The sequence below is a fragment of the Bos taurus genome, chromosome 21 (assembly GCF_002263795.3).
Source record: "Bos taurus isolate L1 Dominette 01449 registration number 42190680 breed Hereford chromosome 21, ARS-UCD2.0, whole genome shotgun sequence".
NCBI classification, from domain to species: domain Eukaryota; kingdom Metazoa; phylum Chordata; class Mammalia; order Artiodactyla; family Bovidae; genus Bos; species Bos taurus.
In genome coordinates this window covers 58,733,922-58,757,246 of record NC_037348.1, presented here as the reverse complement: position 1 = coordinate 58,757,246, position 23,325 = coordinate 58,733,922, and the positions used below count along the sequence as shown (strand labels likewise).

Here is a 23,325-nt window from a genome sequence, read left to right as displayed (position 1 = left end):
AAAAAATCCGGTTGAAGAATATCAAACAACTTGTGCTTAGTCCCTCAGTCGTGTCTTTTTGTGACCCCACGGGCAGTAGCCCGCCAGGCTCCTCTGTCCATGGGGATTTTCCAGGCAAGGAGACTGGAGTGGGTTGCTATGCCCTCCTCCAGGGGATCTTCGCAACCCAGGGATGGAACTTGGGTCTCCCGCATTGCAGGCGGATTCTTTACCCTCTGAACTACCAGGGAAGCCCATGAACACTGGAGTGGGTAGCCTATCCCTTCTGCAGGGGATCTTCCCCATCCAGGAATCGAATCGGGGTCTCCTGCATTGCAGGCGGATTCTTTACTAGCTGAGCTACCAAGGAAGCCCATTAAACAGCTTGGGGAAATATAAACGGTAGATTAAGTAATTTGCAAAGTAGCACGCAAGTGTGATTGGAACTTGGAAGTGAGGTTACACGTTCTGAGAGTGATGGAGATGGGGTGGTCTCGGCGAGACAGACTGGAAGGAAATGCACTAAGATCACCCAGTATCTCCCTCTGGAAGTGAATTAAATTTTATCCCTGCGTTCTGTATTGTGTGTGTGTGTGTTTTGCCGCGAACAACTCTTCTGTCATCAGGGGGCAAAATGTTACACTTGGAACCCCGGTCCACTTGCAGCGTCTTTTGGGTGTTTTAAGGTTCTTTTCCTTTTGGTGGAGCCACCAAACAAGAGAGAAACCCATTCGAGCTGGGGGCGGGGGGGCAACCACCGGTGGGTAGAAGAGAGCCGGAGGAGAGGGGCTGGTGAAGAGAAGGACCAGTGGGGTGAAGGTGGGAGCGGGCGAATAAGACCCCGGCGTAGGGATGGGAAGCTGGTGGGGGCGGGCGAACAGGCGAGCAGAAAATACTTTCCTGCGTCTAATTGGGGCAGAGATGCTGCGAGGGGCCGGCCGCGTCCCCATTGGTTCTTCGGACAATCACAGCACCTCCTGGAGCTTAGTCACTTCCTGAGCTCAGCTGCGGCGAAGAGGGCGTCACCATGATAAGTGAGTTTCTCCTTCCCATCAAGGGACGTCTTGGGCAGGGGGCGGCCCTCCCAGACCCCCACCCACCAAGGGCCAGAGGACTCGCTTCTTTCCCTCAATACTCCAACCAACTCTCTCTCTCTCCTCTCTCTCAAGAACGAGCGGCGGCCGCTGCGATCGGAGGAGGTGACTTCCCTGCGTCCCTGCATCCCTGCATCACCAGGCCTTCACCTGGCCCGGCCCGGGGATGGATGGGAGGCCTCAGAGAGCCCCCCGGCCCCCCCGCCCCCTCCACTCCCGGAGCCGCTGGGGTGACTCTTAGGGACCGAGAGCGGTATTCCCTAGGAAGAGGACCCCGCGATTCCCCCACGTAGCTGCTCCTCTAGTCCTTATATGTAAAAAGCATGTAGAGAAGATTTCATTTGAAAGGGTATTTGCTGCTAAAAACAGCAGTGGTTTATTGGTTTATTTCACCCCTACACTGATAGACGACTGAGCGACTTCACTTTCACTTTTCACTTTCATGCATTGGAGAAGGAAATGGCAACCCACTCCAGTGTTCTTGCCTGAAGAATCCCAGGGACGGGGGAGCCTGGTGGGCTGCCGTCTACAGGGTCGCACAGAGTCGGACACAACTGAAGTGACTTCGCAGTAGCAGTACACTGATACACACGCACACAGACCTGAAGCCCAGGGAGGGGTAGTGACTTCCCGGTTGTCACACAGCAAGTTAAAGACTCAAATAGGTGCCTCCCCTAAACTACTGTCCCTAGCTGGCTCCACAACTCCCCTCCCACACGTTTTTCTTTACCTTCGGACCCTTCTCCAAGCGGCTGTCTCGCGTCTGCTCCCAGCAGACAGTCCCCAGAAACTGTCAAGGATCCCTAAAGGGGGGTCCACTCCCCTGAGCCCATGTCCCCGACCCCTCAAAGCTCCTCTCTCCCTGCAGCCCTGGCCGTGGCGGCAGTGCCCGCGGTGCTGGGCGCTGTGGGCTTCACCGGGGCTGGAATCGCCGCCTCCTCCTTAGCGGCCAAGATGATGTCAGCTGCCGCCGTGGCCAATGGGGGCGGAGTTGCCGCCGGCAGCCTGGTGGCCACTCTCCAGTCCGTGGGTAGGTGTCCGGGCCGGATGCGGGGCGGGGGGAACAGAGCGGGCGGGGAGGGTCCGACCAGCACAAGAGTCTGCCCGAGGCTAAGCCTGCGGGAGGGCCGGCCGGTCCCTCCCCTCCAGTTTCGTGGTCCTCAATGTCCCTGGTTCTCCTTCTCTCCCTCACTGTTCTCCCTGAGTCCTGGGTGAGCCTTGCAGGCAGGAGTGGAGTGGAGGGGTGAGGGGGTCTTGGGAAAGAGAAGAAGGGAGGGATCCCAGGGTTTGTGATAGCTGGGCTCTAGGTCTTTGTTTTTGTTGTTTAATCGCTAAGTCATGTCCGGCTCTTTGTGACCCCATGGACTGTAGCCCACCAGGCTCCTCTGTCCTTGGAATTTCTCAGGCAAGAATGCCAGAGTGGGTTGCCATCTCCTTCTCCAGTGGATCTTCCCAACCCAGGAATCAAACCCGCGTCTCCTGCATTGGCAGTTTCTTTACCACAGAGCCACCAGGGAAGCGTGGGCTCTGGGTCTAGCCCTGCCCAAATCTGACATCTGAGTGGCCTTGGCAGGTCCCTTCCCCTCTCTGAGCCTCAGTGGGACCTGTCGCTTTTGGGGTCTGTGGCTGACTCTCCCATGAATTCACCCCCTTCTCTCTCTCAGCCACCTCTAGCTCCCTCTGCCCAAAGCAGAGCCCTGGGGGATTCAGGACCTAGAGAAGGCATCCACGTGGGATCTCTGGGCCTCAGGCCTTCTGAGGGGGTCCCAGCCACTGCACCCTTCCTGACCTCACCCTCTTTCTGTCCCACAGGGGCAGCTGGACTCTCCACATCATCCAACATCCTCCTGGGCTCCATTGGATCAGCTTTTGGGGCTTTGCTTGGAGGGGCCAAAAGGGCATCTCCTTCCCCTCCTCCAGGTGGACCCAGACCTGAAGGGGAGCAGCCAGGAGAAAACGTACCCCAAGTCGAACCTCCAAAATCTCCACTCGGGCCAGAGAAGCATGAGAAATAAAGATCATCTGCAGATGTACCTCTCTGTCTTCGCTCCTTGCAGCCCTGGGGCGGGGGGGTGGTGGAGGGGAGTGTGAGTTGTGAACTGGAAGTTTCGATTTCTCCCCATTCTCCTAACCTGATGCGCTTCCCAGGTGACTCAATGGTAAAGAATCCACCTGCCAATGCGGGAGACATGAGTGCAATCCCTGGGGTCAGGAAGATCCCCTGGAAAAAAGGATGTAGCCACCCACTCCTGCGTTCTTGCCTGGGAAATCCCATGGACAGAGGAGCCTGGTGGGCTACAGTCCATAGGGTTACAGAGTTGGACATGACTTGGTGACTGAACCACCACACTCCCAACCTGTCTTCTGGGGGGGGGGGGCAGAAGGGGGTGGGCAGCTGATCAAGCACAGTATCACTTGGCAGGAGGCTCTCGTTGGTCCCCATCTTACAGAGCATGGGCTGTATAACCCAGGGCCATTCGTGGGCCATCGGTGGGTCTCAGTCTACCACTCACTTAATGATGCTTGAGTGCTTAGTTGCTCAGTTGTATCCAATTCTTTGCAACCGCCTGGACTAAAGCCCATCAGACCTCTCTGTCCATAGGGTTTCCCAAGCAAGAATACAGGGGTGGGTTGCTATTTTCTCCTCCAGGGGATCTTCCCCACCCAGGGATCAAACCCACGTCTCCATTGGCTCCTGAATTGGTAGGTAGATTCTTTACCACTGAGCCATTTAGGAGGTCACACTCAATAGTGGGGTTGACAGAGATTCCTAGGTAGGCAGAGATGAGGGGTATCCAGGATGCATATAGAGCCACTGACCCCAGATCCCTCTGCCCTTCCTCATTAATGGACACTGGACATCCAGAGTTGATCAGGGCACTGGCCTTTCTCAGAATGCTGTGGGGAGGCTGACCAGCAGACCACCAGGACAAGGAGAGTGCCGTGTGCCAAGTGTTACAGTGGGTACCTCGAGTGGAAGAGATGCGGTCAGGAGTGGTCCCTATGCTTTGTGTCTGGAAAATTGAAGGGGAACTGGCGTTTACCAGTTCCTCCCCTGGCGACAAGAGTTCTTGGTCTCCCCTGAGACTCTGTTCCCACCCAGAGTGAGCTCTCCCTTCCAGAGAGGCCTCATTCTCTGGAGTCTCTTTAAAGGAGGAGATAATCAGTTCTAAAACTGCTGCTCCTGACCCTATGAAGAAGGAGGGGATGCTTAGGACACAGGAAGCTGGAGAGAGTGTTACTCCCCCCAACAATAAGAAAAAGCCAGAAAACTTACAAAAGCATAACTTTCCTTGAACCCCTGAAAGAGCTGAAGAGGGGCCCACCAGATGGGCCTGAATTCTCAGGGAGGTCAGGTTCCTCCAAGGAGAGCCCTGGAGACCACCCTGGGCAGACCACAGGAGGGAGCTGAGGCCGGTGCAGGGGGGTGCAAGTTCAGCTGAAAGCCTTAACTGATGACTCAAGGGCAAGGATAGGCCTGCGTGAGTGCAGCGGGTCCTGGGGAGCTACAGTCACAAGGATGGATGCTTCAGGCCAGCCTGAAGGTTCTTCTCCCAGCGACACACTGGGTGCTCCCAAGAAAGACTGGAGGCAGGAGGACACCCAAGGAAAACGTCCCTCATTGAGGCAAGACTGGCAGAGGGGAGCTGCAGCCCCACCCCCTAGGGAACAAAAGCCTTATTCTGCAAGGGCAAGGAGACTAAACTGTAGTCCGCAGAGCACAGGTGAAGATCACTGTAGACGGGAAAGAAAAAGAGAGAGGAAAAAAAAAAAAACCTTTACCCCTGAAATTGGGGTGCTAAACTTTCTGGACTGGGATAGTAAGGCTCCGCCCACCACTGGGGCAGCAGGGGGAGGGGAACAGTAATCAGAAAACAGCGCCCCCAAGTCCAGGTCCACAGCCCTGCAAAGACTGAGACCCACTGGGGCCACAGAGAACCCCTCGGCCCTGGCCGCCAGGCGGGAAGGCCAGGGAACCCAGATGTGAAGTTGCTGGGTCACAGACGGCAGCCATAGGAACAAGAACTCCAAACCCCCAGCTGAACTCCTGATCAGATCGACCTCTTGCGCGGCAGTGCATGCGTGCTCAGTCATGCCAGACTCTGTGCAGGGGGGCGCAGGGGTCGAATCTGCGTCTTCTGCATTGGCAGGTGGATTCTTTATCACTGAGCCACGTGGGAAGCCCCCTCCTCGCCCCTCCCTCTCCTCCTCCCTGTCACCTCGTGCAGGGCCCTGGTTCACCACTCTCTCCACTTCGCTAGAGCAACAGATCCTGTGGGAGCTTTGTCCAGGTCTCCCCAGCACTGGCTCCCAGGGCCTGCCCGCTGCTCCCCACTGCCAGGCCCTGCCCCTGGGGGCTACAAGACAGGCTGGAGGTGTCAGGTGTTTCCCCCCCACCCAGAATAGCCCCCAGCCAGGGACGGGTTTTAGTTTTGGGGGATAACTCCCCACCTCCAGAGGTCACATACCAGCACATACCAGCTAAACAGATCTTCAAGAGTTAAACAATCTTGGTTATTCTTTAGCTGTTACTGTTAACACTAACAAGTACTTGTAGCTAGACTTGCCCTTCACAAAGCTAAACAAAGCTAATTACTCTCTGACTTCAAATAAGTTGTATTCTGCCCCTGGCATTCTTCTCTCCCTACACTCTCTTGCAGCATTCTGCATTTCAAGGGGGGGATAAAAAAGGTCAGGAGACAATATGTTTAGGGACACCAGACCCAATTCCTCAATTGCCTAAATGCTGTGGCCATTTCGAAACCTTGCAAAAGGAGAAAGAATGATGATAGAAAACCTCTCCCTATTTTCAGAGAGGGCGTGCACAGTTCTTGAGGCTCTAGCCAACTGTGTTTCCCTTTTGCTCTTCAAAAATAAATAAATAAATAAAGCTGCTCTTTTCTTTTCCCTCCAAACTCTATCTCCATATTTCCTTTCCTCATCGGCAGACAGGGAGCCAAGATCTGGGAAACGCTACCCTGCACAAAGCCACGGGTCAAGGCCCTTGAGGGCAATCACGCAAACCAGCGGACAGTCCCTAATTCTGTAGCTTGTCAGGGAAAGCCTGGCACAACTTCAGTTTCCCTTTCCTTTTCAGTTTCCTTTTCTGCTAGAAAATTCCTATTTCCAAAGTCACTCAAGAGAGTCTGGCGGAGGCTGGCTGGACAAGGCTTGTAATTGTTTAAGTGTACCCCTCCCCCCCCTCAGGTCTCTTCATCACTTTGAAATTATTTGAGTTATTATGAAAGCTATTTTATCTCCCTGAACACAAGCTGATTGCTTGAGCAGGCAGCAGGGACAGAGCTGATGGGCAGCGAGCCAGGTAAAGGCTCCAGATCTCCTGGAGATAATGCACCAAGAAAATGTGAGTTATGGAAAGAAGCCTGTCTTCAATAGCAGCTGGAGTCAGGGACTTGGGTTCGTGTCTTACAGGTTCTTTCAACATTGTCTATGAAAACAGGGGCGGCAGTGTGACCTTTCTTGGAATAGTGTGTGGATTTTCTGTGATGCGTCACGCGCAGTGTCTTAACCAGAGTAAATACATTTTTACTGTTGTTTGCTGCTGCTCTTGTCCCAGTGCTTTTAGAATTGCTCTGGGGGTAAGAGACACCGAGTTTGGTCTCTGAGTCGGAAGATCCCCTGGAGGAGGAAATGCCAACCCACTCCAGTATTCTTGCCTGCAGAATCCCGTGATCGGAGGAGCCTGATGGGTTGCAGTCCATAGGGTCTCAAAGAGTCAGAGACGACTTAGCATGCATGCATGAACATGGGGGTGCTTAGGGTGCCCCAGAGGTGTCTCGGACATTGCTGGGGAGACTCAGGAGGACAGAGGGTGGGGCTCCAAAGAAACAGAAGCCCTTTCCTCCCTCCCCCAATGCAGATCCTATGGTCGTCTTGGCACTTCAGTCCGTATCCTGCCTGGGCCCGCTACCCTCCCCCCACCTCCCTTTTCCACAGTCTCAGACCAGCCATGGGGCCCGTTTGGTTCCTCGAGTCTCTCGGGGGATGGGTGAGCCAGTGGTGAGGCTGTGGTTCTGTCAGAGGATGAGGATGAGTGCCCCAGGGCTGGGGGGAAAGAGGAGAGAGGGCCAGAGATGCCAGGGTTGGGGGAGGGACTTACATCCGCTTCCCTTCCATATCAGATTTCCCAGGTGTCTCAGCAGTAAAGAGTCTGTCTGAATGCAAGAGACATAAGAGACACGGGTTTGATCCCTGAGTTGGGAAGATCCCCTGGAGGAGGGCATGGCAACCCACTCCAGTATTCTTGCCTGGAGAATCCCATGGGCAGAGAAGCCTGTCGGGCTACAGTCCATAGGGGTTCAAAGAGTTGGATGAATGAGCACAAACCCTTTCATGTTTGAGCCTTCACAGATGTCGCATCATTGCAATAACAATAGAAATGAAGTTTCTTTCCTCTCCTGAGAACAAGGGAAGTAAGGAGAACAGGGAGCAGGCTAGAGGAGAAACGTAAACAGGCCTGAAAGAGTTAATCAGCCCCACTTTTAATAGTTACTAATCTGTAGTGTCTGACTCAATCTGTCCTTCAGAAAGCTAACCTATCACCCCGATACTATGTAAACCCGGGGTCCCCAAATCTCTGGGGTCTAATGCCTGATGATCTGAGGTGGAGCTGATGTAACAATAATAGAAATAAAGTACACAATAAATGTAATGCACTTTAATCATCTCCAAACCATCACCCACCCCATTGGCCCATGGAAAACTTGTCTTCCATGTAAACCATCCCTGGTGCCATAAAGGCTGGGGACAGCTGACGTAAGTTATATCCTGCACTTGGTATTTGCTTTCTTTGCACTCTCTTATCTGATCTGATAGCAAATCACCCCTTATAGCTGTTTGTATTTCAGAAAGAAGGTCACAGGTCAATAACCCAGAGATAAATGGATCCAATTACTGGGCTGCCTGACACCAGCTGTGACTGTTTTGAAATAATTCAAGAAGAACAATGCAAGACATTCATTACTTTGAGCCAATCGTTTACCCTAAAACCACAAGACCCAGGCTACATCAGTTCAGTTCAGTTCAGTCACTCAGTCGTGTCCAAGTCTTTGCAACCCCATGGACTGCAGCACGCCAGGCCTCGCTGTCCATCACCAACTCCCAGAGTTTATTCACACTCATGTCCATTGAGTCAGTGATGCCATTCAACCAACCATCTCATCCTCTGTGGTCCCCTTCTCCTGCCTTCAATCTTTCCCAGCATCAGGGTCTTTTCCAGGGAGTCAGTTCTTCACATCAGTTGGCCAAAGTATTGGAGTTTCAGCTTCAGCCATCAGTCATTCCAATGAATATTCAAGGTTCATTTCCTTTAGGATGGACTAGTTTGATCTCCTTGCAGTCCAAGGGACTCTCAAGAATTTTCTCCAACACCACAGTTCAAAAGCATCAACTCTTCGGTGCTCAGCTTTCTTTATACATAACTTCTTTAAATTTAAACTCTACATAGGAGGAGGGCACAGCTCTTGAGGCGATAGCCTGCTGTGTTCTCCCATTGCCTGGTAGAGGAATAAAGCCATCTTTCGATTTCCTCCAAACTCTATCTCTGTATTTCTTTTTTTAAAATTGAGATATAGCTGATTAGCAATGTGATAGTTTCAGGTGAACAGTGAAAGGTCTCAGCCATACATACACATGTATCCGTTCTCCCGCAAACTCCCCTGCTATCCAGGCTGCCATATAACCTTGAGCAGAGTTCCATGTGCTATACAGTAAGTCCTTGTTGGCTATCCATTTTAAATATAGCAGTGTGTACGTGTCCATCCCAAACTCCCTAACTATCCCTTTCCCTCAACCTTTCCTGCTGGCAACCATGTTTGTCCTCTGTGAGTCTGTTTTGTACATAAATTCATTTGTGTATTTTCTTTTCAGTTTGCACATATAAGGGATGTCACGTGATCTCTCTCCTTCTCCGTCTGATTTCACTCAGTGTGACAATCTCTAGGCCCATTGATGTTGCTGCACATGACATCATTTCATAATTTTTAATGGCTGAGTATATGTGTACATCTTCTTTATCCATTCCTCTGTCAATGGACACTTAGGTTGCTTCCACGTCTTGACTTTTAAACAGTGCTGCAATGAACACTGAGGTGCATGTATCCTTTAGGATCATGTTTTTCTGTCTCTTTAGCATCAGCGGACAAGGAGTCAGGAATTTGGCAACACCATGGCAGGCTTTGCCACAGGAGTGGCTCTCGTCATCTTGGAGACTGCACGAGGTCTGGATGAACCTTTCAACAGGCACCTCCTTCCAGATGTCAGAACATGAGCAATTTCTTTTCTTGGGCTGGTCTGATTCCCAATCCTCCCTCCGTTTTGGATTTTGTAGGCTAGCTACAGCGTTCTCAGTTCCTGTCAATGAGGAAGACGGAGGGTCTCAACCCATGTAAGGAGACTCTCATTCTCAGTTTGAAGCTCCCGGTGCCTCCTGGCCCAGGGACCTCACCTCACCAAAACGAAACTTCCAGGAGTCTGCCAGAGGGGACTAGCTGGGGGCCTGTCTGCTTCCTAAATAGACTTTCAGCCAGCCCTCTTGCTGCCAGTCCACCTTATTGCCAACCTGCAGTAGCACACACCACTCTGATGTCCAAGGTTCTGGAGTCCTAAGGGCATAGTTGCCTCTTTTTCCCTTTATCCACTGACACCCTAAGATTCAACTTTGTTGGGACTGCCAAGTGGAGCCCCAGGTCTGTGTGATTTCCGCCTCCTAAATTATGTTACTGTCATCTTCTCTCCCAGCCTGTTTTTTGATATGGGTTTAAGCCTATCTTTAGTCCTTTCCTGTTGTTTTAGTGGGATTTTGAGAAGGAACAGGTAAAAGTAACTCTCTTTATTGGGTTGATTTCGCTATTACTTGCGATCAAAAGATTCCCCCGTGTTCATGAGAGTATACATTTGCTTATTGTAAAAGAAGCCCTCTTGACCTAAACATGAGCAGTTTCTTTCTCTGTTACTCAGTCATATAGGAGCCAGAGTGGTGGTTCAGCTCAGGGAGGCCCAGACTCCTGCAGTCTTGTTGCTCTGCCTTCCTCAAAATGCTGCTGTCATCTGCAGGGTGGAGGATGGTCATCCCCCCTGACGACAGCAGAGCCCATGGGAAGAGGCGAAGGGGCAAGGCAAAGCCCCCCACTCCCCTTAAGGGCATGCCCAGAAAGTTGCATACATTTCCACTCACTTCCCACTGGCCAGACCCAGTCCTGTGAGCGCTTCACTGCAAGAGGACTGAGAATGCAGTCCTTGGCTGGGAATCATGTACCAACCAAAGATCAGGGCTCTGATTTTTGCCAGCAGCAAAGAGTAGTCCTCTGCCATGTTGATGAAGACAGGAAGCCATCCTAGCTAGATTCCCACAGTGGGAATTTGCCCTGCCTCCTCATGCCCTACTGGAACTGTACAACTCAGACGGGACTCAGACCCAGCCAAAACCCAAGTTGGGACTTGAATCCACTGTCTTTTAATCAAGATCACACACCTGGTCTCAGGACTTAAGGAAGCTCGGGTTCCTTATATTTCAGCACAGAAGGAATTCGGCAACAGGCAAAGTGATAGGTAACAATGGATTTATTTAGAGAGAGACATATTCAATAGACAGACTATGGGCTCTCTCAGAAGGCAAGAAGCTGTGAAATATGGGGTGGTTAATTTTTTAAAAAAATTTTACTTATTTATGACTGTGCTGGGTCTTCACTGCTGTTTGGGGGCTTTCTCTAGTTGCTGTGAGCAGGGGCTACTCTGCTTGTTGGGAACTGAGATCCTGGCAGGCTGCTGATGGCTCCAAGGAGAGGGTGTTCAGCGGGTGTGGGGCCTGTGATAGGGTCACAGTCATATTGAAAACCCTTCAGCATTTCTCCAAAACCCTCTGGGTAGAATTCAAGCTCCCCTTCCCCAATATGCCTACTATGGTCTGAATGTTTGTACCCCTCTGAGAAATGGAGCATTTCCTGCCATATCAATAAACAAGGATGTCACAGTCGTCAGTGATTCCAGCCCTCCAGGGCAGCTAGGAAGGAGAAGGATACCTGCTCTGTCTGGCCGCATTCGGGCTGCAGCCCGTCCCTACAGTGAGCACTGAGGAACTTGAGATGTGAAAAACAGAGGAGACTGGCCCCAGATAGCTGAGATGCATATGAAACAGATGATTTCAGTGAGCCCAGACGCTTGCATCTTCCCATAACATTGAAAAGCCCCATGCACAGAAAAGCACTAAATTTCTTAACTTGAGATATCTCGTTTCCTTTAATTCACAACAATACTTCTGATGTTCAGACTACCTCCCCTCTGTTACAAGCTTCTATGTAACCTGATTCCTCCCCTCACCTTCTCGGGGCAGTTCTCTCAGAGTTACTTGAGATGCTGTCTCCTGGGCTTGAAGTCCTAAAATTGCCACCAAATAAAACCCAACTCTCAACTTTTAGGTTCTGACTTTTTAAAGCTGACAATGTCTTTATAAAAGAGGCCATAGAGTGCTCTTCTGCCCCTGCCATCATGTGAGGATCCAGAGAAAACTCAGTCACCTAGGAACCGATATCTGCTGTAGCCTAGATCTCTGATTTCCCAGCCTCTAGTACTATGAGAAATAAATTTCCATTGTTTATAAGCTGCCCATTTGATAGTGTTTTTGTTACAGCAGCCTGAACGGACTAAGACAGTACTGTTCTGTGCTTCCTTCTGGGCATGCCCAGAGCCCTGGGCTGGCCCGTGGTGTCATCAGAGGCCAGCATCAGCGGACCAATGCCTGGTGGTCCATCCACCCAGCCACTAGGAGTGCTGCCTCGGGAAGGCCAAATTCCCTAGCACCAAGCCCAGTGCCTCTCCAACAGCACATGCTCAAAGATTTCGTGGCAAGGAGGACTGAATCAACCCCTAAGTGAATTTTCTGATGTTTTGGAATGGAACCCATCCTGCTGATAAGGAGTTTCTAAAAGGCCTTATACTGGGGTGAGAAGGGTAGTTAGGGACCAAGGCCCTGAAGCGGAAAGATCAGTGCGGTGTGCTAAGTCACTTCAGTCGTAAATGGCTCTTTGTAACCCTATGGACTGTAGCCTGCCAGGCTTCTCTGTCCATGGGATTTCCCAGCAAGAATACAGGAGTGGGTTGCCATTTCCTCCTCCAGGGGAATCTTTCCAAGCCAGGGATTGAACCCGCATCTCTTATGTCTCCTGCATTGCCAGGCGGGTTCTTTACCACTAGCGCCACTAGCTGGGAAGTCAGGCCCCTCTGACAAACTAGGTTTCTTTTCTAGCTGTTGGGGGAGAAGAAAAGCCAAAACACCGGACTTTGTCTTCGGAAGGAAGCGGTGACATCCTGAGGTCCTTGCTTTCTGAGCCTGAGGCAGGCCACTTAGGAAACAGCTATGGGTAGGGTGCCTGCAAATGAAGCTCCAAAGAGGGAGTGCCCTTGCATTCCATTCCTGACTTTGCACAGGCACTGTGCCTAACACCCACCCTAGCTGAGACCTTGGAGTTTATTTAAATGAGCTCCCCAAATAGAGAAGGGTCAATGCAGACCCAGAGTGGAGGTGACCCCTTGGGGTCACACACAGCCCTAAGCCAGGCAGGGGGAACCTCCAGTCTTCACATTTAGACTCAGTCCAACTCTGGGCACCCCAACACCATGTCACTCTAAGAGTGGTGAGCCTTCCCCCCAAATGACTTCAGGCCAACAAGAAGGAAGGGACCCAGAGGCGTGGCACAACTCATTTTGTTTTGTTTCCACAACTCGTTTTTATTTCTCATTTTCCTCTGGGGGTGCAGCGTTTGGCACTTGTCACCCCAGGACTGGGTCCCTCACTGCATCAGGCTGGCGGGCAGGACCCCACCTGGTCCTCTTCTCTGCCGAGGGAGCGACAGGGGACTGTTACAGGCCCAAAAATTTGGACACGAGGGTGGACCCAGCGATGCCCACCAAGAGTTTGGATGACAGGCAGAGTCCGCTTGCTCCTGGGGGAGAAGCAGAGGGTGAGTAGAGTGGGGTGGGCAGGCTCAGGGGCGTCAGGCCCAGAGATCCCACCCTGAACCCTCCTCTTTTTCCCTAGCCCCTAAGGATCTCTGTTTGCGGGAGTGCTGCTGCAGGCAGGTACTCAAAGGCATGAACTCCGGTGATGAAGTCAAGAGCTGGGAGTTGCCTCCCACTCCAGGGAAGAAAGCTGAACCCCAGGTGGGGCAGAGATGCTCCAGCTAACCCAGAAAATCTGCTTTGGGCGGAGTCAGCCTGATCCCAGAACAGCTGCAGGCCAGAGCATCTTCCCTCCTTCCTATATCTGCTTCAGAGAAACCCAGAGAGAGAGAGGGACCACGGAGGCAATACTAAGGGACAGGCAGACTGGGGCTTACTGGGGCTGAGGTCAGGGCCAGAGGCACTGAGGCTCCGAGGCTCCTGTCCTTCTCCCTCAGCTCTATGAGCAAGCCATGCGGGGGACACTTACCCACGGACTGGAGCGTGGCCACCAGGCTGCCGGCGGCAACTCCACCCCCATTGGCGATGGCAGATATTGACATCATCTTGGCCGCCAAGGAGGAGGCAGTGATTCCTGCACTGGTGAAGCCCACCGCGCTAAGCACCATGGGCACAGCCGCCACGGTGGAAGCTGAACAGGGAGAGGAGCTAGAATGAGGGGGTGATGGATATCCCCCTCCAAACATACACATGACATCAAGCCTGGGGGGCTTTGGGAGGTCTGGAGAAGGTTAAGTCTGAGCTTGGGAGAGACTCCAGGAGGCGTGGTCAGCAGTCAGGAGTCCAGGGAAGCCCCAGCTGATGGGGAAAGCAGAGGGAAGGGCTGTGGGGTCGCCGGGAGCACGGTGCTGGCTCTCAGCAGGACCTTCCTCGGGAAAGGGCTCAGTTTCTGCCTTAGTAAGATGCCGGAACTGGGGAGGGGGAGGGGGACATTTGCAAGCTTCCTGTCTTTGCTGAGGAAATCTTTAAGCAAATTTTACCGAGGGCCCAGCATAAAGCAAGGAACACATTCTGAGCCCCACTTGAGTCCCAACTCTGGGCCTCCACGGCATAGCCGCAGAGCCCTTGGAAGCCAGAGCCACTGGGCTTCTCAGTGCATCTCGTGTGTCCAAACTGTGCACATGTGTCATCCTGCGTAGTCCTCACGGTAACCCTGAAAGAGCAGGCTTGGCATGTCTTTCACGAGGAAAGCTGAGCGCAGAGGATTTCAAAGCCACATCCAAGGTCACACGGTAAAGGGTCTGCAAGAAACCTGGGCCCCGGGGGCTGCCTCCACACGAGTTTCCATGGAAACTCCTCATTCTCATTCCAGGGCCTCCTCCCCTACCATGGACAGGAGGCCTGGGGCAGGCTGGGGCAGGTACAAGGCCAGTACCAGGGCCTGGGGACAGACAAGGGCAAGCCTGGCCTGGCAGAGACTCACCTCCGCCCACCACAGCTGCAGCAGCCTTGGCTGGAAACCAAAAGAACATTCTGTGAATTGACCTACACTGGCCACCACCCCTCCACTCCCTGAGCCCACAGTCCACCTACTCGGAGGGGGCTGCCCCAGCCTGGGAGACACAGGAAGGAAGGAACCTGCCTGCTTCACCCAGAGAAGTGGGATTTCCTAAGAAGCGGCTCTCTGGGCCCTGATGTTAGTTCATCTGAAAGAGGGTCAGTATTTTATGAATGTGGAGTGAAAATGTTAGTCACTCAGTTGTGTCCGACTCTTTGCAACCCCATGGACTGTAGCCTGCCAGGCTCCTCTGTCCATGGAAATCTCCAGCAAGAATACCAAAGTGGGTAGCCATTCCCTTCTCTATGGAATTTTCTGACCCAGGGATTGAACCCAGTTCTCCTGCACTGCAAGCAGATTCTTTACCAACTAAGCCACCAGGGACGTCCTTGAGTGTGGAAGTCAGAGGTATTATATGACCTTCTCCAATCATCCAGAGAAAGCTCTTCAGACAGCAGTAAATCCTCACATAGAGAGACATGTTTCAGTTTGCAGGACTTAACTGAAATCTGGGCAAACACTGTTGAATGCTTGAGTGCTACTTGAGAACAGTGCTGGAACGCCTTGAATGCTCCTGATTCTTCAAGGCCACACCTGTTGCCTCCTCCTCTGGAAGGCTGCCCCAGACTCTCCCAATCAGAACCATCCTTGCTTTCCTGTGGCTGGAGCCGTTCACAGCACGGGACCATGGTTCCCTGAAACAGAGTTCCTGGAACTCCCTGGCAGAGGTCCTAGCCTGTGGCAGCCATAGAAGCCAAGACTGCAATCTTTGGGGCCAGTGGGGACCAGGAGTTCTAAAAACAGCAAGGTGTGCAGGAGTGAGCTCAGCCAACCTCCCAAGAAGAGAGCTTTGGGGTGGCAGTTAAGCAAGTAAAGAAGGTATGAAAATCAAACCCTAAGTGACCAGTAGAGCTTCCCTGGTGGCTCAGTGGTAAGGCATCTGCCTGCCAATGCAGGAGATGTGGGTTTGGTCCCTGGGTTGGGCAGATACTTTGGAGAAGGAAATGGCAACCCACTTCCATATTCTTGCCTGGAAAATCCCACGGACAGAGGAGCTTGGTGGGCCCCAGGCCATGGGGTTGCAAAAGAGTCGGACGTGACTGAGCGATTAAACAACAACAAAGTGACCAGTGAGCCACCTGGCTGGGGTATGGAACTGGAGACTCAAGGATCGAGAGCCCATTAGAGTGTTTGAAGCTCAGTGTTACTGTTAGGGAGGAGAGAGGACGACAAGCGTGGCGTGCCTGGGCCCCGAAGCACAGACAGTCCAGAGGAGAGGGTGCTGTGTCTCTTATGGTCTGTCTGCTGGGCTCACCCAGTGGATACCCTCGGGGAGAGGGGCCTGGCCCTTCTGGGCTTTTCAGAACCTCCTCTGCCCCGAGGCTTCCTCCCAGGCCTAGGCCCCTACATTTCTATTCTACTTCCTGTCCCAAGCTCGGATGCAGCCATCCACCCCACCTCCCAGCCCAGGGCCCTTGGACAATGGTTCCTTCATTTGTAAATAAGAGGCCATATCATCATCCTCTGGGGTTGTTATGAGAATTAAATGAATTGCCAAATGCCAAGTGCTAACCTTAGAATATCACAGCATTTGATAAAAAGTAGTAGTTTTGATTATTTCATCTTATGAATTGCTTCTCATACGCTGAGGAGTCCTCTTATTTCTGATCAAAAGGAAGGATTACCAGCTGTGGCCAAGGTCCTAACTTTCTTGTCCCACTCCCGTGCTGAGTGGGAGTCCAAGGAGGGGTATGTATCACTCAGGGCTAGTTACCTCCTACTGGCAAAGTGCTCAGGGCCGCAGCGGGGGATCCGAGCAGGAAGGAGCCTTTCAGCGTCCCCACCAAGGATCCCAGGGTAGACGTGGCCCCCGCCAGGGCAGTGCTGGATGGCAGAGTGAGCCCTGAGAAAGAACAGAGGGTGAATGCACAGGAGTCAGAGGTCAGAGGTCAGGCCACCCTGTCCCACTGCCACTTCCATCTTGTACTATTTGCATTGGCAGAGGGGGAGCGATCCCGGGGGTCCACCCCAGGGCACAGAAAGGTGGGTGATGGTGGGTGCGCATGGGAGCACTTCGTGTAGCAGCTGGAAGCAAGGGACACAGGTTCACCTATCGACCCGATGGGCTCAAAAGCAAAGTTCTCGGGGTGGGGTTGGGGGGATAGCGATAAAATGAGATATTCCACACACTCTTCTATGCGTAAATTAAAAAGCATGCAAACAAAAAGCAACACCTATTTTGCAAAAATGTAGATGAAAAACACTGGAAATAGAACTGCCATACAACCCAGCAATCCCACTGCTGGGCATACACACCGAGGAAACCAGAATTGAAAGAGACACGTGTACCCCAATGTTCATCGCAGCACTGTTTATAATAGCCAGGACATGGAAGCAACCTAGATGTCCATCAGCAGATGAATGGATAAGAAAGCTGTGGTACATATACACAATGGAGTATTACTCAGCCATTAAAAAGAATACATTTGAATCAGTTCTAATGAGGTGGATGAAACTGGAGCCTATTATACAGAGTGAAGTAAGCCAGAAAGAAAAACACCAATACAGTATACCAACGCATATATATGGAATTTAGAAAGATGGTAACGACAACCCTGTATGTGAGACAGCAAAAGAGACACAGGTGTATAGAACAGTCTTTTGGACTCTGTGGGAGAGGGAGAGGGGAGATGATTTGGGAGAATGGCATTAAAACATGTATAATATCATATAAAAAATAATTTAAACTATTTAGAAACACTATGGTATAAGTTAGATGAAAGAGCAAAAATAAATAAATAAAATTCAAAAAAAGAAAAGCAGACGCACGTTCAACATATTAGAAAGGTTGACTTGGGGAGGGGGAATTGCAGACAAAAGGCAAGATAAAAAGCGAGACTAATAAAACCAAAGATGGGGCTTGCAAGAAGGAAATGGACCTGAATTGAAGAATTCTGTTCAAATCAATGCTCTGGATTTGAAACCTAGCAGGACAAACTTACAAAAAGCTGGCTGGTCACTGAGGTAAAATATAAAGGAGTTAAATTCTAGGGGTGTATCCCTGGGGAAATGAGAGCCTGAGAATGGGTCCCAGCCACAGGGTCCCTTAGTCTAGATGGGAGAGGCAAGGGATCCAGATCGCCGGTACCACCACCCCACCTCCCCCATGTCCCGCATGTTAGAGTCCTGCCTCCCTCTGGCCCTTCTCAGAGAGAAGGATGCTTGAGTGCTACTTGAGAACAGTGCTGGAACGCCTTGAATGCTCCTGATTCTTCAAGGCCACACCTGTTGCCTCCTCCTCTGGAAGGCTGCCCCAGACTCTCCCAATCAGAACCATCCTTGCTTTCCTGTGGCTGGAGCCATTCACAGCACGGGACCACGGTTCCCTGAAACAGAGTTCCTGGAACTCCCTGGCAGAGGTCCTAGCCTGTGGCAGCCATAGAAGCCAAGACTGCAATCTTTGGGGCCAGTGGGGACCAGGAGTTCTAAAAACAGCAAGGTGCGCAGGAGTGAGCCCAGCCAACCTCCCAAGAAGAGAGCTTTGGGGTGGCAGTTAAGCAAGTAAAGAAGGTATGAAAATCAAACCCTAAGTGACCAGTAGAGCTTCCCTGGTGGCTCAGTGGTAAGGCATCTGCCTGCCAATGCAGGAGATGTGGGTTTGGTCCCTGGGTTGGGCAGATACTTTGGAGAAGGAAATGGCAACCCACTTCCATATTCTTGCCTGGAAAATCCCATGGACAGAGGAGCTTGGTGGGCCCCAGGCCATGGGGTTGCAAAAGAGTCGGACGTGACTGAGCGATTAAACAACAACAAAGTGACCAGTGAGCCACCTGGCTGGGGTATGGAACTGGAGACTCAAGGATCGAGAGCCCATTAGAGTGTTTGAAGCTCAGTGTTACTGTTAGGGAGGAGAGAGGACGACAAGCGTGGCGTGCCTGGGCCCCGAAGCACAGACAGTCCAGAGGAGAGGGTGCTGTGTCTCTTATGGCCTGTCTGCTGGGCTCACCCAGTGGATACCCTCGGGGAGAGGGGCCTGGCCCTTCTGGGCTTTTCAGAACCTCCTCTGCCCCGAGGCTTCCTCCCAGGCCTAGGCCCCTACATTTCTATTCTATTTCCTGTCCCAAGCTCGGATGCAGCCATCCACCCCACCTCCCAGCCCAGGGCCCTTGGACAATGGTTCCTTCATTTGTAAATAAGAGGCCATATCATCATCCTCTGGGGTTGTTATGAGAATTAAATGAATTGCCAAATGCCAAGTGCTAACCTTAGAATATCACAGCATTTGATAAAAAGTAGTAGTTTTGATTATTTCATCTTATGAATTGCTTCTCATACGCTGAGGAGTCCTCTTATTTCTGATCAAAAGGAAGGATTACCAGCTGTGGCCAAGGTCCTAACTTTCTTGTCCCACTCCCGTGCTGAGTGGGAGTCCAAGGAGGGGTATGTATCACTCAGGGCTAGTTACCTCCTACTGGCAAAGTGCTCAGGGCCGCAGCGGGGGATCCGAGCAGGAAGGAGCCTTTCAGCGTCCCCACCAAGGATCCCAGGGTAGACGTGGCCCCCGCCAGGGCAGTGCTGGATGGCAGAGTGAGCCCTGAGAAAGAACAGAGGGTGAATGCACAGGAGTCAGAGGTCAGAGGTCAGGCCGCCCTGTCCCACTGCCACTTCCGTCTTGAACTATTTGCATTGGCAGAGGGGGAGCGATCCCGGGGGTCCACCCCAGGGCACAGAAAGGTGGGTGATGGCGGGTGCGCATGGGAGCACTTCGTGTAGCAGCTGGAAGCAAGGGGCACAGCCTCACATATCGACCCGATGGGCTCAAAAGCAAAGTTCTCGGGGTGGGGTTGGGGGGATAGCGATAAAATGAGATATTCCACACACTCTTCTATGCGTAAATTAAAAAGCATGCAAACAAAAAGCAACACCTATTTTGCAAAAATGTAGATGAAAAACACTGGAAATAGAACTGCCATACGACCCAGCAATCCCACTGCTGGGCATACACACCGAGGAAACCAGAATTGAAAGAGACACGTGTACCCCAATGTTCATCGCAGCACTGTTTATAATAGCCAGGACATGGAAGCAACCTAGATGTCCATCAGCAGATGAATGGATAAGAAAGCTGTGGTACATATACACAATGGAGTATTACTCAGCCATTAAAAAGAATACATTTGAATCAGTTCTAATGAGGTGGATGAAACTGGAGCCTATTATACAGAGTGAAGTAAGCCAGAAAGAAAAACACCAATACAGTATACCAACGCATATATATGGAATTTAGAAAGATGGTAACGACAACCCTGTATGTGAGACAGCAAAAGAGACACAGGTGTATAGAACAGTCTTTTGGACTCTGTGGGAGAGGGAGAGGGGAGATGATTTGGGAGAATGGCATTAAAACATGTATAATATCATATAAAAAATAATTTAAACTATTTAGAAACACTATGGTATAAGTTAGATGAAAGAGCAAAAATAAATAAATAAAATTCAAAAAAAGAAAAGCAGACGCACGTTCAACATATTAGAAAGGTTGACTTGGGGAGGGGGAATTGCAGACAAAAGGCAAGATAAAAAGCGAGACTAATAAAACCAAAGATGGGGCTTGCAAGAAGGAAATGGACCTGAATTGAAGAATTCTGTTCAAATCAATGCTCTGGATTTGAAACCTAGCAGGACAAACTTACAAAAAGCTGGCTGGTCACTGAGGTAAAATATAAAGGAGTTAAATTCTAGGGGTGTATCCCTGGGGAAATGAGAGCCTGAGAATGGGTCCCAGCCACAGGGTCCCTTAGTCTAGATGGGAGAGGCAAGGGATCCAGATCGCCGGTACCACCACCCCACCTCCCCCATGTCCCGCATGTTAGAGTCCTGCCTCCCTCTGGCCCTTCTCAGAGAGAAAGCCAGGGCAGATGCCCAAGGGGAAGGACAGGGGAGGGAGACGGGCTGAGGGTGATGCCACTGTCCCCGCCCCAGGCTCCTAGAGCAGGACCCTGTGTGCTCCCTGGCGACCCGACACCCGGCCCCCTACCAGTCCCTAGCAGGAACACTCACCCAGCGGAGAAAGTCTTGCCAAGCCGCTGCTGGAGGCCGCCCCGCCCACTTTGGCCAGGCTCCCTGCAGACAGTATCTTGGAAGCCAGGTTAGAGGCTAAGCGGACAGCCTTGGTGAATTCCATGGCACCAAAACTGACCAGCACCAAACCTGCTGAAAGAGTGGAACCTGGATGGGGGATAGTGACACCAGAACTGGGGACATGTCCACTGCCCTGGAAAATCTCAAGGGGCTCCAGCGGGGAGAGAGGCTGCTCTGAGCTTGTGGAGAATGCGGGCTTGGGAAGGGCCCAAAGATATGGTGTTGGGGTGACAGAGTGAGGGGAAGGCAGATGGGGGAGGTGGAAGGAGATTTTACTTCCTGAGGTGGTCTGCTTCCCTCCTCCCAAAACTCACGTTTCTAGAACGCCCTTAAACCTCCATGGAGTCATTTAAAAGGTGCCAGAATTAGGAAATCAGAAACAATCACGTTTTTAAGGCATATGCCACGGGTCAAGTTGGTCAAGCTCTTGTTCTCATGCCCTCTCCTTACTAACTCAACGAGAAGAAGGAAATTATCATCCCCATTTTATGATGAGAAAACCCTGGCACAGAGAGGGTAAGTGACTCATCCAAGGTCACACAGCTTTGCTTGGCAAAGTACACGGGAACTGATACAGGTCTCGGGGCTTCCAAAGCATGGGCTTGGAGTGGCTCTGATTTGCTTCTTCCTATTGCTTGTCTCTTCGCCTGCCCATCTCACCCCCACCCAGCCTCAAGCCTTGAGGGTCACTCGGGCACGGATGAGGCTCACTGCTCCCAGAGTCCAAGAGCCCAGGGACAGGTAGAGGTTTAAGTCCCTTCCCTCTGGAGACCCAGCTTCTCTGACTGCAGCCGCCCAGATGAGATTCCCCAGTGGATCCACAGGGGTCTCCCCTACAGTCACCAGGCCCACCAGCTCCCTGAGGGTGGGGGCCGCAGGAAGGAGCAGCCCCTGCCCACCCCTCCCTGCCTTACCCAGCAGAGCAGACTTTCTGAAGACGTGGACCAGAACCAGGACCTGGACCTGATCTCGAGCTTGGCTGAGTTCAGGGAAGATCTGAAGCAGGACGTTTACAGCAGCTTTGGAGATAACAGAGGAAGAGCTCCCACGGGATGCAGGCAGCCAATGAGATAGCTTTCATTTTCTCAGGAAAACGAAAGTCACAACTGATTTTCTCTTGTCTTGATAAGCCCACAGAACCCTTTGGATGCTTCCTGGACACCCCTCCCCCATGTCCTGTGCTTTAGCTCTTCTCCGAAGTTCCGAGATAATAGTAGCTGATGCTAATTTCCTGAATTTTTCAAACGCTAAAACCACCACCTAAAACCACCACCGAATGGAAGAAATTAACTACTGGATGATCCTGCGCTCGTAGCCCCCAGACTTACTGGTGCCTAAGGGTTGATCCCCATCAGTGAATCAGAGAATTGTGTAGGAGCTGATCAAATACCCTGGCCACCTCTCCCTCACCTGGCCTTTAAAAATACTTCACTGAACCGTTCAGGGAGTTTAAGTTTTGGGGGCACAAGCCACTCGCTCTCCTTGCACTGCCCTGCCACATACCTTTCTCTGCTTCAAACTCCAAAGTTTGGGTTTGTTTGGCCTCCCTGTTGGCCTGGGGCCCATGAACTTGTGTTTGAGAACACCTTCCGCAAAGGACCAACTGTTTACTACACAGATCAACTTTCTAACCACTTCCTGCTCCCCAGATCTTGCCAAATGCCATTTAATTTTTCTGCTGCCTTTACTACAAATTGTTAAAAGAGTTGTAGACAATTGGTCTCCTCTTTTTCACCTTACTCTTTAAATATATAATATGAAATATTACAGAACATGAAATACTTTCAGGCATCCAAAAAGCTATAGATAATAAAAAACAAACACTTCTTCACCCACCCCTGAGCTCAAGACTTCATAATGTTACAGATACAATCTACGTGACCTGAGAATCCCTTCTCATGTTCCTACTTTCTCTGCCTTCTCACAGGTAGTCACCCTTGAGAATTTAGGGTTGATTAGTCCCAGGCAAGGGACTTCCCAGGTGGCACTAGTGGTAAAGAATCCGACTGCCAATGCAAGAGATGCAAGAGACACAGTTTCCATTCCTGGGTTAGGAAGATCCCCTGGAGGAGGTAATGGCAACCTGCTCTAGTATTCTTGGCTGGAAGATTCCACGGACAGAAGAGCCTGAGGGGCTACAGTCCATGGGGTCAAAGAGTCGGACACTAAGCGCACACACACGGATTGCTGGGCATGGATTTATATTTTTAACACATATGAATATTAAATGTGTAATTTTCTTGGAATTGATTGAATGTTCATTGTTGTTTCAATTGGGGTTCAAAGACAGGGAACGTGTCAATCACATGCCAAGAACCTTGACCACGTAACCTCTGTTGGAACACTATGCTAAGAAATGAGAAAACTAGTTTTCAAAGAAGTAGAATAATGAGTTAGGGAGTTGAGATTGGAGAGGAAAGGGAGAAGGAGAAGGAGAGAACTAGAGAGGCTTGGTGGCCAGTGCTTTCCTCCAAGTCCCAAGGGTGACAGGAGGGTGAGTGGTTCTCCCGGCTGGACCTCAGTGGGACCCCCTTGGAAAGCTTGACGAGACTCCCGTGAAATTTGAGGGAAGCAATGACACGTGTCTCACTTGGGTCTCCAAAGGCTAAAGGCAGGAAACTGGTGGGCAGACCTTCC

At 51.4% G+C, this 23,325-nt stretch overlaps 2 protein-coding genes across 4 annotated transcripts; one reads left to right on the top strand and one right to left on the bottom strand.

Annotated features, from left to right (window-relative positions):
- The first annotated feature begins 976 nt into the window (after positions 1-976).
- On the top strand, positions 977-3,106 carry IFI27L2 (interferon, alpha-inducible protein 27-like 2). Its single transcript, NM_001076061.2, has 4 exons — positions 977-1,013; positions 1,149-1,178; positions 1,942-2,103; positions 2,886-3,106. The coding sequence occupies exons 1-4, from the start codon at positions 1,007-1,009 to the stop codon at positions 3,086-3,088; spliced, it is 402 nt and encodes a 133-aa protein (NP_001069529.1). The 5' UTR covers positions 977-1,006; the 3' UTR covers positions 3,089-3,106.
- Positions 3,107-12,789: 9,683 nt separating this feature from the next.
- Positions 12,790-21,686, bottom strand: IFI27 (putative ISG12(a) protein). Of its 3 annotated transcripts, none has more exons than XM_024981665.2 (7): positions 21,603-21,686; positions 20,608-20,775; positions 19,013-19,141; positions 16,322-16,450; positions 14,473-14,502; positions 13,519-13,680; positions 12,790-13,033 (listed from the first exon to the last, which is right to left on the bottom strand). In XM_024981665.2, the coding sequence occupies exons 2-7, from the start codon at positions 20,729-20,731 to the stop codon at positions 12,951-12,953; spliced, it is 657 nt and encodes a 218-aa protein (XP_024837433.2). In that variant the 5' UTR covers positions 20,732-20,775; positions 21,603-21,686; the 3' UTR covers positions 12,790-12,950. The 3 variants fall into 3 exon arrangements, with proteins under 3 accessions (XP_024837433.2, XP_024837434.2, NP_001033139.1); XM_024981666.2 differs by having other exon boundaries at positions 20,608-20,760; NM_001038050.2 differs by having other exon boundaries at positions 12,793-13,033; positions 20,608-20,757.
- Between the last annotated feature and the right edge of the window lie 1,639 nt (positions 21,687-23,325).